Genomic DNA, 14589 nt, shown 5'->3' with positions numbered 1-14589 from the left:
TGGGCTCAGGCAATCCACTCACCTCAGCCTCCCAAAGGCGCGGGGTTACAGGCTGAGCCACCGAGCCCGGCTTTCTTCTTTTTTTAAAGTCAGGGTCTGTGCTGGGCAGACTGAACAACAGTGGCCAGATCACAGGCCACTCCAGCCTCCACCTTCTGGGCTCAAGCGATCCTTCTGCTTGGCCTCCTGAGGAGCTGAGGCTACAGGCATGTGCCAGCCCACCTGGCTAAAGTTTTATTTTCTTTTTTGTAGAGATGAAGTTTTGCTCCGTTGCCCAGGCTAGACTCTGGCCTCAAGTGACCCTCCTGCCTTGACCCTCCAAAGTACTGAGATTATAGACGAGAGTCACCGTCCCTGGCCCATCCCCGCTTTATCAGTGAGGACACAGGTCCAGGAGGCCAGGCTGCCTGCACGGGGCTCCGGAGTCCACCAGGAGGGAGCTGGGTGCAACCGTGGGCAGCTCAGCTCAGAGCACACAGCGTGACCATCCGGCCAGCTTGCTCCTCCCAGCAGCGCCTCCCTCTCCATCTTTGGGAGACCTCCGGATGGGGGCAGGAGGTCCCTTGACCAATGAGGAAGGGGAGGCCCAGAGAGGCAGGGCAGTGTTGGCGCCTTGAGTGTCTCAGCCGGGTGCGGAGGGCTTCCTGGCCTGCCTCCCTGCCCCCCATGGCAGGGAAGGCACACGTCCCCTTCAGACCCACGCAGGCCACATGTGGTGTGGCCCAGCCCAGCCACGTACCGGGAGGCCGGACAAGCCCATCTCGCCAGCTTCTCCTTTAAGTCCAGCCGGCCCGGGCTCCCCTGGGTCTCCTTTCGGGCCTTTGGGACCCTGAAAGCCACAAGAACAAGGATCAGTGGGGCTCAGCAGGCCCTGGCTTCCCCCACCCTGGTCGCTCCCAGAGCTCAGCCCAGGCTGGATGCCCCCTTCCAGCTTGTGGGTCCCTGCCTCCTGCCCCAGTGGCTGGAAGCCTCTGCTGAATGCAGTGGGGGGGCCGGATGGAGACAGACAGGGGCACCGCCTCTGCTCACTGCATGCCGGGGTGTGGGTGGCGGGGGAGGCGAGGCAGTGGGGCGGGGCTGCCTCCTGGGAGCACTCGTGGGGTCAACTCTGCTCACAGCTCTAGAGCCGGGGTGAGCCCCCAGACCCCATGTGCCCTCCCAGCCCCGGGCCCCTTCAACTCAGCCAGTTCCAAGTCACGCCACACCTGGGGGGCCCAGCATGAAAGACACACCCGCAGGCAGCAAGTGATCCCACGGGGCCTCTCACATCTGCAGGACCACACACTCACGCTCGAAGAATCACAACAACACTGACCGTGGCAGTGACGCCGTCCACTCTCATCTGTGGACTCCTGCCACTGTGCCAGGGTTTGCATGCAGGTGACCTGGTGCACCAGAGCCCGTGCTTTTTGCTACCCTATCCTGTGGGCTCTCTGACACGGTGGTCTCTCACTATGTACACACATGCACACACATGTGCACACACACACACACACACACAGCCTGTTACCAGGGAACAGCATCACCAAGAAAACGAAAGGCCCAGAGACCTTCTCTCCATCGATTCCGGGGGCACCCGGCAACCCAAGTTCGCCCTGGAAGGGAACAGATGGCAAAAGGGTCATCCCCTCCTCCCTTCCGAGAGGGGTTAGTGCCTTGAGGGCCAGGCTGTCCCCCGACCCACACTGGGCCTCCAGGAAGGCACCCACTGGGTGCCGAGCCCGGGCCAGAGCCCGCCATCCCCCTCCTCTGCTTCCTCAGTCCCTCGTGGGCACGTGTGGCCCATAAACACAGTCTTCAGGCTGGCACGTCATGGATTTGGGCCTGGGGGGTGGGAGGGCTCATTGTCGCATTCCAGGGCCTGGAGCCCAGGACTGCGGTGCCACGCCAGGCCTGCCTGACTTGGGTCGCAGGCTCCTCCTCCCGAGACAGACTGCAGGGCGCGTGCGAGTGGCCCAAGCCACAGGGACGGCGATGTGCTCCGGGAGGGCGCTTCCGAACACGGGGCCGATTCTGCGGTGTATGCGTGAGATGAGGGGCCCAGGAGGTAGGCACTCCGCTTGGGAGGAAGGAGCGGGCACTTTTTGTGAGCCCTGGAAGTCAGGCCAGGACACCAGGAGGGAAGTGGGGCTACCTGGCAGAGACGGGCGTGGACCCTGGAGACAAGGCCCCGGGGGACCACGTGGCTGCGTCTGCACTGACCTTGGCTCCAGGGATCCCTGGTGGCCCCGGCGGCCCCTGTGGCCCTGGAGGACCCTGTGTGCAAAAGTCAAGCCAGTCAGAGGGTAGGCGGGGCCCTTTCCTTCCCATCCAGCTCCCAGCCTGGACCAATTCCTGTCCAACTGACGGCAGCAGGGGCAAGGGCTCCCTCAGTCAGGCTGGACCACACTGCACATGGCTTGGTCTGGCCCCTGAGTCTTGGGGAAGAACAGGGAGGCAGTCCCTGGCACTGGGCAAGACACCACACTGTCCCCTATCGTGGAGGAACTAGTATCCCTCTGCTTTCAGCCAGGCTCCCTCAAATCTCGATTTTGTCACAACACTCCCCTGCTCAAGATTCTGCGGTGGCTCCCTATTGCCTCTCGAAGCAAGCTTAGATCCCCTGCTGGCACTCAAGGTGAGCCCCAAATCGCCCCAGCAGTGGCTTTCCCTGCCTGTCCTGTGAGCTCTCTGACCCTCTGGCTCCGTGCCTGCCGTCTGCCAGTCCTGGGTTTCTCGGGTAGAGGGCGGGGGTCCTCAGGGTCTTGAGGTCTGAGCCTGCTCCCGAGCTCCCATCCCCACCCAGGCTGCCCACCGGGGCTCACGCCACCCGGAACGTACATCCCCCCACAGGCTGTGCCCGCCCAGCCCTGCTGGAGCCCTCTCCCCTCCCCGCAGCCTGCTCCCTGCCTATGGGTGTTCCATGGCGATGTCCCTGGCCTCCCCGCATGTCCTCCCTCCTCCCTGGCCTCCTCTCGGCCCAGGCCCAGCACCTCCCTGTCCAGGTCCCCCGGGCTGCCTGCCCAGCCCCCTGCCCACTTTCGTTCCCTTCTACATGTCCCCAGCCAGCTTCCCCAAGGACTTTTTTTTTTCTTTTTTGAGTCAGGGTTTTGCTCTGTTGTCCAGGCTGGAGTGCAGTGGCATGATGACGGCTCACCACAGCCTCAACCTCCTGGGCTCAGGTGATCCTCCTGCCTCAGCCTCCCGAGTAGCTGGGACTACAGGCTGCACCACCACACCTGGCTAATTTTTTTTCATTTTGTTTGTTTGTTTTGTTGGTGGAAATGCAGTCTTGCTGTGTTGCCCAGGCTGGTCTTGAACACCAGAGCGCCAGCCATCCTTCTGCCTCAGCCTCTCAAAGTGCTGAGATTACAGGCATGAGCCACCGTGTCTGGCCATTTTTTATGTTTTAGCGTCACCCCCTGCTCTAGAACAGTCTACAGCTGCCCAGTGCCCCTCAAATCGAGTCATCATCCCAGTCTGGGGTCCAAACTCCACCTCCCAACTCCCTGCACTCAGCTTCTCCAGAGCCTCAGCCAGCCTGGGACGAGCCATGTATGTGCATGCCCTCAGGGCCACTGTCACCACTCCACACCATGCGGGCCTGGGGAGCCACAGTGACCGTCAACTTGTGCTTCCCTGAGGCCTGAGGGACATAACTGGAATTGAAGCTCAGGTGGGGTCAGGAGCCCCTGGCCTGTCTGGTTTCGGATGACCACCCCTCCCCCACCAGCTCTCTTCCAGGCTACCCAGCTGCTCTCGCCACTCAGTCCTGAGTTTGCCAGTGACCGGCAGGGCTCAGAGGCTGCACACCCTGGGGCAGTCCTTGACACTCTCACCCTCCCCACTATAGTCTTTAGAAGAACTTGGCCTCCAGCCTGTGCTCCCAGGAAGCCCCCAGGAAATACTGCTGGGACTAGACACCAGGAAATGCTCTGCCTCCTGCCCCCGAGGAGGGAGTTTCCCTTTTTGCCTTGGCCTCTAGGGAACTCCAGGCCACACAAGCCGCCTTCCCAGCAGCTCTCTCAGCATCACATGGGTCTCATCTCAGCAGATTTCCCTACCAGGTGCCTAATGAGGTTGGGGTCTTTGTGGTAAGGTGGCTCTGGTCTTTTGTGTAAAGAAATGCAGGATTAAGTTGGACCTGGTGGTGCACACCTGTAATCCCAGCATTTTGGGAGGTGGAGGCTAGAGGATTGCCCAAGCCCAGGGGTTTGAGATCAGCTTGGGCAACTTGGTGAAACCTCGTTTCTACAAGAAATCAAAAAATTTGCCAGGTGTGATGGCGCACATGCCTGTGGTTCTGGAAGGCTGAGGCGGAAGGACGCTTGGGCCCAGCAAGCCGAGGCTGCAGCGGCCATAAGCGTGTCACTGCGCTCCAGCTTGGGCGAAAGAGTGAGACTCTGACTCAAAAAAACAAAAAAGTGCCAGATTGACACACAGCATGAGTGATGGCTCCCTAAGACAAAATGAACAGTTGGGGTGTAGAGCCCAGAGCAACCCCCCTGGAATCATCCGCCACGTTGGCTTCTGACTAGCCCCAGTTTGGGAAAGGTCTCAGATTTCCCGTGTATCTCCTTGTGCCCGAGGGGCCTACCATAACCCTTGCCCCGAGGTCAGGCCAAGTCGGTGTTCCCGCCTTCACCTCTCCTACACAGCCTTGAGTCACTCCCTCCCTGGCACGGAAGGCCTGGGTTCACCGTCTTGTCTTGCTGCCGCTGGAGACACAGACACGGCTTCTGTCCCTAAGTCCCGACTGAACGCTTCCTTCTGAGAACGAGTGTGTGGCAGCCTCTTTTCTGGTCTCTCAACTTCCTGGGGCTTCAGGGGCCGGTCTGCAAAGACCCACCGGCCACTAGGGCGTATCCAGGTCCTGCCAGGGACTCTACCTTGAGTGCATCCAAGATCCGGCCATCATAGTCGATCACCACCGTGTCCCCTTGCTCGCCCTTGAGGCCTGGGGGTCCCTGAGGCAGGAAGAGAAAGGACATCAGGGAAGAGCTATGCGGGAGGGGTGGAGGGCAGGGGTAGTTGTCTCTGCGTCACACCCAGGGAGGGGGTCAACGGGAGAACCTTGTCACCCAGGCCACATACAGGCCTGTGTATCATGTGTGGGTCCCCCGGCGCCTGTGGGCTCCCCGATGTGGCCAGATCTCAGGTATGAGCTGGTAGGATCCCAGCATGAGAAGGAAGGATACACGGAGCCTGCAGCCCATCAAGGCCCATGTTCCCACCTGGGCGGGGGGAGGGCTGCGCTGGCCTTCACGTGGGCCTTCAAGCTCCCCGAGGCCCGATCCTTGAGTTCTCAAGGGAAAACGCAAAGTCTGATTTTGATGTGAAGTTCTGCAGACTTTTATGTGTTGGCAAACAAGCAGAAAACCCCCAAACACGGTGCAGGCCAGCTGTCCTAGGCAGGGTCTTTTGTGTGAGTGTGCAAATAACAGAATCTTGGTGGGCAGGCGCTCATGTGGGATGGGGAGTCTTTGATTTAGTAAGAGATCAGGACTCTTATTTTTCACATGTGTATATTTAGAAAATAGGACGGGCTCGGCAGCTCAGCCTGTAATCCCAGCACTTTGGGAGTTCACGGGCTCGAGACCCGCCTGGGCAACTTGGTGAGACCTCCTCTCTACGATAAATCAAAAAATTAGCCGGGCGTGGTAGCGTGCACCTGTGGTTCGGCTACTCGGAAGGCTGAGGCGGAAGGATCGCCGGAGCCCAGCAGGTCGAGGCTGCGGGGGCCGGGAGCGGCCACTGCCCTCCAGTCTGGGCGACAGAGTGAGACTCCGACTCTAAATAAATAAATAAATAAATAAATATTTTGAGTTGGAGTCTCACTCTGTCGCCCAGGCTGGGTGCAGTGGCACGCTCACAGCCACCGCAGCCTCCACCTGCTGGGCTCAGGCAATTCTTCCACCTCAGCCCTCCAAGTAGCTGGAATGACGTGTGTGCCACCACAACCAACTAAGTTTTTATAAGTTTATTTATTGTAGAGACGAGGTCTCGCCAAATGTTTTGATTTATTGTAGAGATGAGGTCTCGCCAAGGGACCCAGGCTGGTCTCAAACGTCTGGACTCAGACTCAGGCAATCCTCTTGCCTCCACCTCCCAAAGTGCTGGGATTACAGGCATGAGCCACTGCTTAGTAAGAGGTCAGGACTTTTATCTTTATTTATTTATTTATTTATTTATTTTATTTATTTATTTTGAGTTGGTGTCTCACTCTGTCGCCCAGACTGGAGGGCAGTGGCCGCTCCCGGCCACCGCAGCCTCGGCCTGCTGGGCTCCGGCGATCCTTCCACCTCAGCCTTCCGAGTAGCTGGAACTATAGGCGTGCGCTACCACGTCCGGCTAATTTTTGATTTATTGTAGAGTTGAGGTCTTGCCAAGTTGCCCAGGCGGGTCTTGAACCTGCGGGCTCAGGCAATCTACTCACCTCAGCCTCCCAAAGCGCTGGGATTACAGGCTGAGCCACGGAGCCCGGCAGGACTTTTATTTTTACACATCCACATTGGACAAGTTTACCAAAGGCGTATATTATGAAAATTTTTAAAAATCACAAATAAATTATTTAAGAAAGTAAAAAGGACTCCCAGGTCCTGTGGCTCCACTGCCCCTGGCAGGACAGGGATTTCTGAAGTCCCCAGGGCCCCGGGATCTCACTGATGTGACTCCGCTCGGGGGGCGGGTGCTTACCCGGAGGCCTGCAGCTCCGTCCACTCCCCGGTGGCCGGGCTCCCCCTGTGGAGACACAAGGGCACGGCCGCGGTGCAGCTGTGAGGCCAGAGGGCCTCCTGGCCCACCTCCAGGCCATTTCCCTGAAAGCCCGAGCCCTGGAGGCCTCCAGGAATGGGGCTCCCGGGAGCCTCCGAGAGCCTCCTCTGACCCCACTGTACAGAGATGGGGACGATGAGGTCCGGGGACGCAAGGCCGCAAGGTGAGTTGGCCACAAGGCTGGGCCCCAGGGCAGGCCCCACCACACACCCAGAGCCACCAGCACTGCCCCCAGACCGGCCTCTGACAGAGAGTGGAAGGAAACCCCTGGGCCCAGGCCCTCCTGGGCGCCTCATTCAAAAGGCCAACTGGGGTTGAAATCCCATCTGTCGCTCTCAACTGGGTGGCGGCCTGCAGGGCGGGAGTGGCATCTTTAAAGTCACCTTGAGTCCTGGGGCACCGTCCACGCCGCTCTCTCCCGGGGGACCCACGCTCCCTGGCTCGCCCTGAAATGGGAACATTCGCTGTGACAGTGAACGCCGGGGCCCACTAGGGGCTGCCCGCGTCTGTGGGGCCTCGAGAACAGGCCTGAGGTGGGGGCAGGGGACGGACCTCAGGGCTCTCCCTGGCCTGGGGACTCAGAATCACAGCCACCACTGGCTTGCATCATGGCACATGCTGGGGCCGCTCAGGGGCTCGAGAGTCGTTCTGGAGGCCGGCGGGCCAGGACTTGGAGGGGCTGGGGGAGCAAGACTCGAGGATGACGCCCGGCTCCTGGCCCGTGGACAGAGCAGAGAGTGGGCAGCCAAGAGGACTTGCAAATGGCCTGGATGAGATGCTTGAGTGTGGCTGACCGCGCCCAGGGCCTTCCTGTGACCTCCCCCTGGCCCGCCCTGGCTTGCCTATGCCCTCGTGACGGGAGCCGGGAGAGGTGGGAGGCCGGGGACCTTGGGGGAGGGGCGGATACCCACCTTGGGCCCTGGAAGTCCAGGGGGCCCGGGCTGGCTTGGCATCCCGTCATCGCCCTAGGGAAGAATGGCTAAGGCTCATGGCCAGCGCTTCTGCTGCCAGCGGCACCCCTCCCCTGGGCTCCCCAGGGACCGCTGGTCCACTCGCAGCACCGGCACTGGGCAACTGGGTCAGGCAGCTCCTCCCTGCCCCGGATCTGGAGATGGATCTGGCAGAGTGAGGCATCTGGCATCTATCTCTGTCCCCTGTCCCCACTTGCCCAGGGCCAGTCCAAGTGGGCCTCGGTAGGTGCTTGTGGAGAGGATGGCAGGACAGGTGAATGAGTGAACTCCTTCATTCATTCTCCCTGCAGGCCAGGCAGATGAGGCCCCTGCTCAGGGGAGTCAGAGGAGGCCGAGGGACGGGAAATGTTCCAATGTGTGCTCAGTTCATGTCAGGAAGTGGGATAGCGTTGGGAAGAGGAGAGGACGCTGGATGGGGGGACTTGGGGAGGGTCCTCAGGAGGAGACAGCTGTGCCGAGACCGACGGCGAGAAGGAGGCTGGGGGGGAGTTGGGGAGGCCGCCCTGGTTCCGTGGTTCCCAAGCTCCAGTTCATGTTGGCATTGCCCACGGCCCCAACCGAGTCTGATTCGGTGGGTCTGGGGTGGGCCCTGGAATGTGCATTTCTTTCTTTTTTTTGAGTCGGAGCCTCACTCTGTTGCCCAGGCTGGATTGCAGTGGCATGCTCACAGCCACCCCAGTGTCGACCTTCTGGGCTCTGGCGATCCTTCTGCCTCAGGCTTCCAAATAGACAGAACGACAGGCACTCACTACCATGCCTGGCTAATTTTTTAAAAAAAATTTATTGTAGAGATGAGATCTCGCCAAGTTGCCCAGGCTGGTCTCGAACTCCTGGGCTCAGGCAATCCTCTCACCTCAGCCTCCCAAAGGCGCGGGATTACAGGCATGAGCCACCGTGCCCTGCCAGAATGTGCCTTTCTAATAAACCCCCAGGGAGACTAGTACTGCTGGCCCCAGGACCACACTCTGAGAATCCTGTCCCAGGCCCTGAAGTGGGCACAGGTGGGTTGTGTCTGAAGAGGGGAAAGAATCAGTGAGCGAGTGAACAAATGAACGAATGAATACCATGAATTCTGGCTCCACTGAGACCTGAGGAGGACTCCGGGCTGTGAAGAGCACGCCGGTGTCCCATGGGGTGGCTCCCATTCCCGTCCTGTCCCCAGCCCTGGCACTGCTGGACCGCGAGAGCCCGGAAGCCCCCCTCCATCCCCTCCCAGCGCCCTCACCTTCTTTCCAGGCTCGCCGGGCTCACCCTGGGGGAGGAACGGGTGCAAGAGAGGGGTCAGAGCCTGGGGCTGGCCTCTGGTTCCTCGGGCGGAGGTCGCTCAGGGCCAGCCCAGAGACTCCCGAGCCCCCAGGGAGCGGCTCGGGAGGCGGGTGGGCAATGGTCTCGGGTTCTCCCCCTGAGCTCACCACCAGCACAACCACCCCGGGCAGAGATTCCCAGGCCAGAGGGCAGCCGTGAGGAAGCCCGGCTGAGCAGGTGCTTGGCGCCCAGCTCTTCCCCATCCTCCGCTCCTCGGCCCGGGTCTGGCTCCCTGGGGAGACGCCTTCCTCCCTGCCCACACGGTGCCCGGGAGGGGTGGAGAGAGCTGTCACATGGGGGCGCCTGGAGCCCCCAGGGCGGAGACATGTCCACCCAGAATCCTGCACACAGATGCTTCCAGCAGCTTTCTTCAAAACTGCTGGAACGTGCAAGCAACCGAGATGTCCTTCCGGGGGAGTGGGCCAACAGACCGTGGGACATCCAGACAGGGGAATGTGACCCAGCTCTAAGAAGAAGTGCGCCGAGGGGCCACGAGAGGACCTGGGGGAAACAGCGCGTGCTGCCCGGGGAACGCAGCTGGCCCCAAAAGGCTGCGTCCTGCGTGACTCCAACCACGTGACACGCTGGAAAGGCAGGACTGTGGGGACAGCACCAGGACGGGTGGTTGCCAGGGACCGGGGAGGGAGGGATGAAGAGGAAGAGCACAGCGGGCGTGCAGGGCAGTGACGATCCGTGCGACACTCAGTGATGGACGCATGTCATTGTGCATCTGTCCAAGCTCACAGAAGGCACCACGCCAGCAGTGACCCCTGAGGTAAGCTACAGAGTGTGGATGATAACATGTCATCGCGGGTTCATGAACTGTCACAGATGTACCCTCTGGTGGGGGGTGTTGACAGTGGAGGGAGGCCGTGCACATGGGGGGTAGGGAGAAAACGGGAACTCTGTACTTCCCGTTCAATTCTGTAGAACCTAAAACTGCTCTGAGGATAGCCTGTGAGTCAAAATGCAAAAGTGCTTCAGGAGTCAACCCCCCCAACTCAGTGTGAAGGAAACAGGAAAGATCTAACAGATGTGAGGAAATTTAACAGATGAGATCTGACAGATAGCGCCATTTAACAGATGAGGAAACGAGGCCCAGAGAGACGCAGCGCCCTCCCGGCCCTCCTGTCTTGGCTTCAGGGTGGGGGAGGGGTAGCGGTGAGGGAGCCCATTCCCGGCATCGGGTGGGGCATGGGGACAAGGGGAACTCACCCTGGGCCCTGGGGGTCCCTTCGGGCCCTGGAACAAGAGAAGAGAAGGTGTCAGAGATCAGCGGAAGGCTGCTCCTGGGCTGTCCTCTGTGTCATCCTCATTTATAAAGGCCAACACCAAGTTCCAGCGAGGTGGGGCGGGGCTCTGCGTGGGGCTCAGGTGGCAACAAAGGGTGGCAGGCTCCACGCAGGGCCGAGGGGCTCCTGGAAGCTGCCCGCTGGGGGCCTCGCCCGGCACTGCCCCACAGAGAACAGATGTGCACACACACACGGCCGCACACATGCATGGACACGCATGTGCGCGCGTGCACACACACACACACACACGCAAGCACAGTCCTGGTGTCAGCGTGTGTGGGGAGGGGCCTTCCAGGTCTGACCAACACCGTCCTGCTGGGCAGGCCTCCGAAACGCCCGGATACTGACCGTCTCGCCGTCGTGTCCGGGCTCTCCTCTGGGACCCTGAGGAGGCATGCAAGGACGTCAGTGAGGGTGAGGAGGTCACATCCGAGCTCCAATCTCATGCCAGACCTGGCCTGGGGCTCCAAGTACATGATCTCATCTCCTCCTCACCCAACCCTGGAGAGTGGGGTGGCTTGCTCTCGTGACCAGGGCGGGCGAGCCGACCTCGTGGCTGCCCCAACAGGGACCCTGGGGCAGCCTGGTAAGGCATGGGCCCCGCACTGGTGAGAGGGCAGACTGGAGTCCCTCGTCAGGGACCGGGTGCTAGGAAGACGTCCGGCTTCCGGTGTTGGGTTAGGACCCTGGGGCAAAAACTGAGGCCAGTGAGTCAGGAATGGGGCCACCGGGGGAGGCGGGGAGAGGAACGGAGCTGGAGGGTCTGCAGAGAGGGCACCCGCGTGAGGGTCTCGGGGCAGGACGAGGCCTGAGACTGCAGCTGAGGTCAGGCCTAGGGTCTCTGGGTCTATGTGGGGTTAGGGTCGGGTTTGGAGTCAGGGTCAAAGCCTGCAGGGGTCGGGGTTAGGGTCTGAATTGGGGCTGTGGATCAGGATGTGGAAATGAGTTTGGGGTCAAGGTCTGGGTTGGGGTCAGGGACCTGGCTAGTGTTAGTTTAAGGTTAGACTGGGGTGAGGCCTGGATTGGGGTCAGGGACCTGAGTAGTGTTAAAGTTCGACTGGGGTGAGGTCTGGTTGGGTTCAGGGCTGAGATTAGGTCTGGGTCAGGGACAGGAGTTGGATCTGGATTACAGCTCAGACCGGACCCAGGCTCAGGTCTGGGCTGGGGCTCAGCCCGGCGTGGTGTCTGCACCGGGGTCAGGGTCCAGGCTTTTGGCCAGCCCAGGACCAGGGCCTCCGTGGTCCCACCCCACACCCTCTCTTACCGCCGGGCCCTGTGGTCCCCTGGGGCCATCTCTCCCGGTGTCGCCAGGAGGACCACGGGCCCCAGGGAGTCCAGGTGGCCCTGGAGGCCCAGTGGCTCCATCTTGCCCTTGGTCTCCCTGCAAGAGATGAGCCTGGCATGATTCTCAGGGTGAGGGGAAGGGACTGCAGCCCCCAGAGAGAGGTTCCCCCAGATGGGCCGTCCTGACTCTCCCTTCCCAGCCCCTGCGTCAGGGGTGGAGGAAGGCTCAAAGGTGAGGGCTTTGTCACTGGGTCTCTTGCCACTTCTTGGCAGCCTCATGAAGGGGTGGGTCCCTAGACGGTGGGTTAAGAGTCCCCACAGGACCCTTGACACGCCAAGAGCTTTGCCAACTCTCCGGCACCTGAGCCTGGAAATGCGTTTAGGCGAGAGCCGGCCAGGCCATCTCCGGGAGATGAGCACGTGGAGAGGACACGCAGCTCCCACCATCCGCCTTCTTTCTAGGAAGGGACTGAGTGTCCCTAAGAGGTCTTCCTGTTGGCCAACTCCCGCTTCACGGCGGGTCCTAGAGGTGCAGCCTTGGGCACGCATCCTTGTTCACTGTTGCTTGGTTAGTTAGCAGCCCCCACTGGAAACAGTGCCAGTGTCCCCCGGTGGGAGGATCTTTGTGAGCTGAGGTGCACCACATCACGGAACGCTTCTCAGCCACGGACACAAAGGAACAACTTGGCTGCGTCTCCCGGGAGCTGTGCGGACTGCAAAAAACCGGCCTCAAAAGGTGAGTGCTGTGGGACTGCATCCGCACGGCATGCTGGAAATGGGGCCACAGAGATGGAGAGCAGATTAACGGTCGCCAGGCTTTGAGAGGAGGGGGTCAGATGTGACTTCAGACAGCTGTGTGGCGGTTACACAAATCCACACGTGTGATCACGTTATGTGGAAGCAAACAGGCGCCAAGGGGTGTGTGTGGAACTGGGGTCATCTGGAGAAGGTTGGTAGACTGTACTGATGTCAGTTTCCTGGTCAAGAGACTGTACCACAGCGAGGCAAATGCCACCACTGGCTGCAGGGCACGTGGGTGACACATTACAACTCGTGTGACTCGATGGTTATCTCAAAATAAAGGTTAAAACTTTAAAGGTGATGAAGGCACGCACAGCCCCCCATGCAGCAAGAAATCCCCAATTTCGGATCGATGTTAGTACTGGGTCAGACCTCAGGCAGCCAGGCCCTCACCTCACGCTGGCACAGGGCACAGGGACAGGGCACACCAGGGCTGTGGTGCCAGCAGAGACAACCTTCTGTGACTGAGACAGGAAGAAGCCTTCTGTGGCCCCAGCACTAAGCGAGCAGGAGGTCCTGAAGATGATCTTATTCCACCCTGTGACGAGCTGGCCAGGGCACTGTCATTGTCCCATTTCACAGATGGATGGCCAAGGTCACAGAGCGTGACCATGTACCCAGGGCTCCAAAGCTAGGGAAGGTCGACAGAGCCTCTTCTGACCATCAGGACAAGTGGGTCCTTTTATTTATTTATTTAAAAAGTTTTTATTTTTATTTTTTTTTGAGCTGGAGTCTCACTCTGTCGCCCAGGCTGGAGTGCAGTGGCATGCTGACAGCCACTGCAGACTCACAGCCACCGCAGCCTCGACCTGCTGGGCTCAGGTGATCCTTCTGCCTCAGCCTTCCGAGTAGCTGGACCCATAGGCACGAGCCACCATGACCGGCTTATTTATTTATTTACTTATTTATTTTAGAGATGAGTTCTCACTAGGTTGCCCAGGTTGATCTCGAATCCCTGGGCTCAGGCAGTCCTCTAGCCTCCGCCTCCCAAGTGCTGGGATGACAGGCGTGAGCCACCACACCTGGCTAGCAAGTGGGCCCTTTTAGACACTTCTTCCTCACGGACCTCCATGATCTGAAAGAGGTGCCTCTCTGGCAAACTGCACTTGACATGCAATTCACTTGTCTTCCCATTCAAAAAAATCCATGGATGCTCTCGGCGTCCACCACTCAGATCGGCTCGGTCCAGCATGGCCAGGGTTCCTGATCGAGAGGTTCTGACTCCAGCCAAAAGGAAAGGAGATGGACAGTTTGCTTGGGTCACGGGTGGTGAATGCAGGGGGTGCTTCCTCTTTCAGCTGATTTTTTTCCCGAATCAGGAAGGACTTGAGGACACTTCCTGCCTCCCTTCACAGCCCAGGGACCTCGGCTGGGAACTGTGGGCCTGGACTCTGCTTACTAAGGCAGAAAATGGTGTTGACCCTTCAGCAGGCACGAGCAAAGGTTTCTGGCTCTTTCCCGGCCAGCCCACCTCCTCTCCCTCAGGGGCTGGATGGCTGAGGTCTGACCCTGCGAGTGTGGGGGGTGAGTCGGGAGAGCACGGCAAACCAGCAGGCCCAGGCCCCTTGCTTGGCCAGTCTACCTTGAGGATGCGGCGGCTGAACATGTGATAGTCTGTACTTATAAAGCCCGGGTTGAGCCGAGGGAAGACCATCTATCTAGTTGGCAGACGGGTGGTGCGTCAGGAAGGCGGCGGCGTGACGGCAAAACCCCAGTCTGGCGGTAGAGCCACTTGACCCAGCCCGGAGAAAGGCCGTTTGGTACTGTGTGTGCAGACCGCCACCTCCAAGGATGCTGCTTCGCCAGCTCCTGTCCCACGGGCTTTCCCACACGCCGACCCTACCCCTCCTCCCCCCGCCCCGCTTCCCTCAACGCTGGACCGGTTTCTCCAGCACCTGAGTCTGGGTGGGCCCCGTGACCAATCAGACCCAGAGAACGCAGGGGTCGCGCTCCTAACAGGCCAGGTAGCTCCTGCTCCCCGCTGCTCGGAATGCTGCCCTTGGGAAGCCCCTCCGGGACCCCAGCCACCATGGCGGGGAGCCACGGGCGGGGGCACCCCAGCTGAGCGCCTGCCCACAGCCACACTGCTCATGGCCCCGTGAGGCCCCCCCCCCTGGGCTCCAGGCCCGGCTGCCTCTGCCTGCCCCTACCTGGGAGACCCCAACCCGAACTGGGAGCCATGA

General features: G+C 60.3%; 1 protein-coding gene across 1 annotated transcript in view; it reads right to left on the bottom strand.

The window, feature by feature from the left end:
- Nucleotides 1-14589, bottom strand: part of LOC103261924 (collagen alpha-1(XXIII) chain-like) — a 29550-nt gene that overhangs the window by 9140 nt on the left and 5821 nt on the right. Inside the window, exons 6-16 of the mRNA XM_008059506.1 lie at nucleotides 11586-11702; nucleotides 10670-10705; nucleotides 10245-10271; nucleotides 8950-8976; nucleotides 7665-7718; nucleotides 7137-7199; nucleotides 6676-6720; nucleotides 4869-4946; nucleotides 2203-2256; nucleotides 1551-1595; nucleotides 740-829 (exon numbers count right to left, since the gene is read on the bottom strand). Coding sequence (XP_008057697.1) covers nucleotides 740-829; nucleotides 1551-1595; nucleotides 2203-2256; nucleotides 4869-4946; nucleotides 6676-6720; nucleotides 7137-7199; nucleotides 7665-7718; nucleotides 8950-8976; nucleotides 10245-10271; nucleotides 10670-10705; nucleotides 11586-11702 — 636 coding nt within the window. The remainder of the gene's footprint in view (nucleotides 1-739; nucleotides 830-1550; nucleotides 1596-2202; nucleotides 2257-4868; nucleotides 4947-6675; nucleotides 6721-7136; nucleotides 7200-7664; nucleotides 7719-8949; nucleotides 8977-10244; nucleotides 10272-10669; nucleotides 10706-11585; nucleotides 11703-14589) is intronic.

This window comes from Carlito syrichta, unplaced genomic scaffold (assembly GCF_000164805.1).
Source record: "Carlito syrichta isolate Samal-C Ts95f unplaced genomic scaffold, Tarsius_syrichta-2.0.1 Scaffold304217, whole genome shotgun sequence".
Taxonomy (NCBI): domain Eukaryota; kingdom Metazoa; phylum Chordata; class Mammalia; order Primates; family Tarsiidae; genus Carlito; species Carlito syrichta.
Note: the sequence above shows the minus strand (reverse complement) of the source record. Positions and strands in the feature narration are given on the sequence as shown.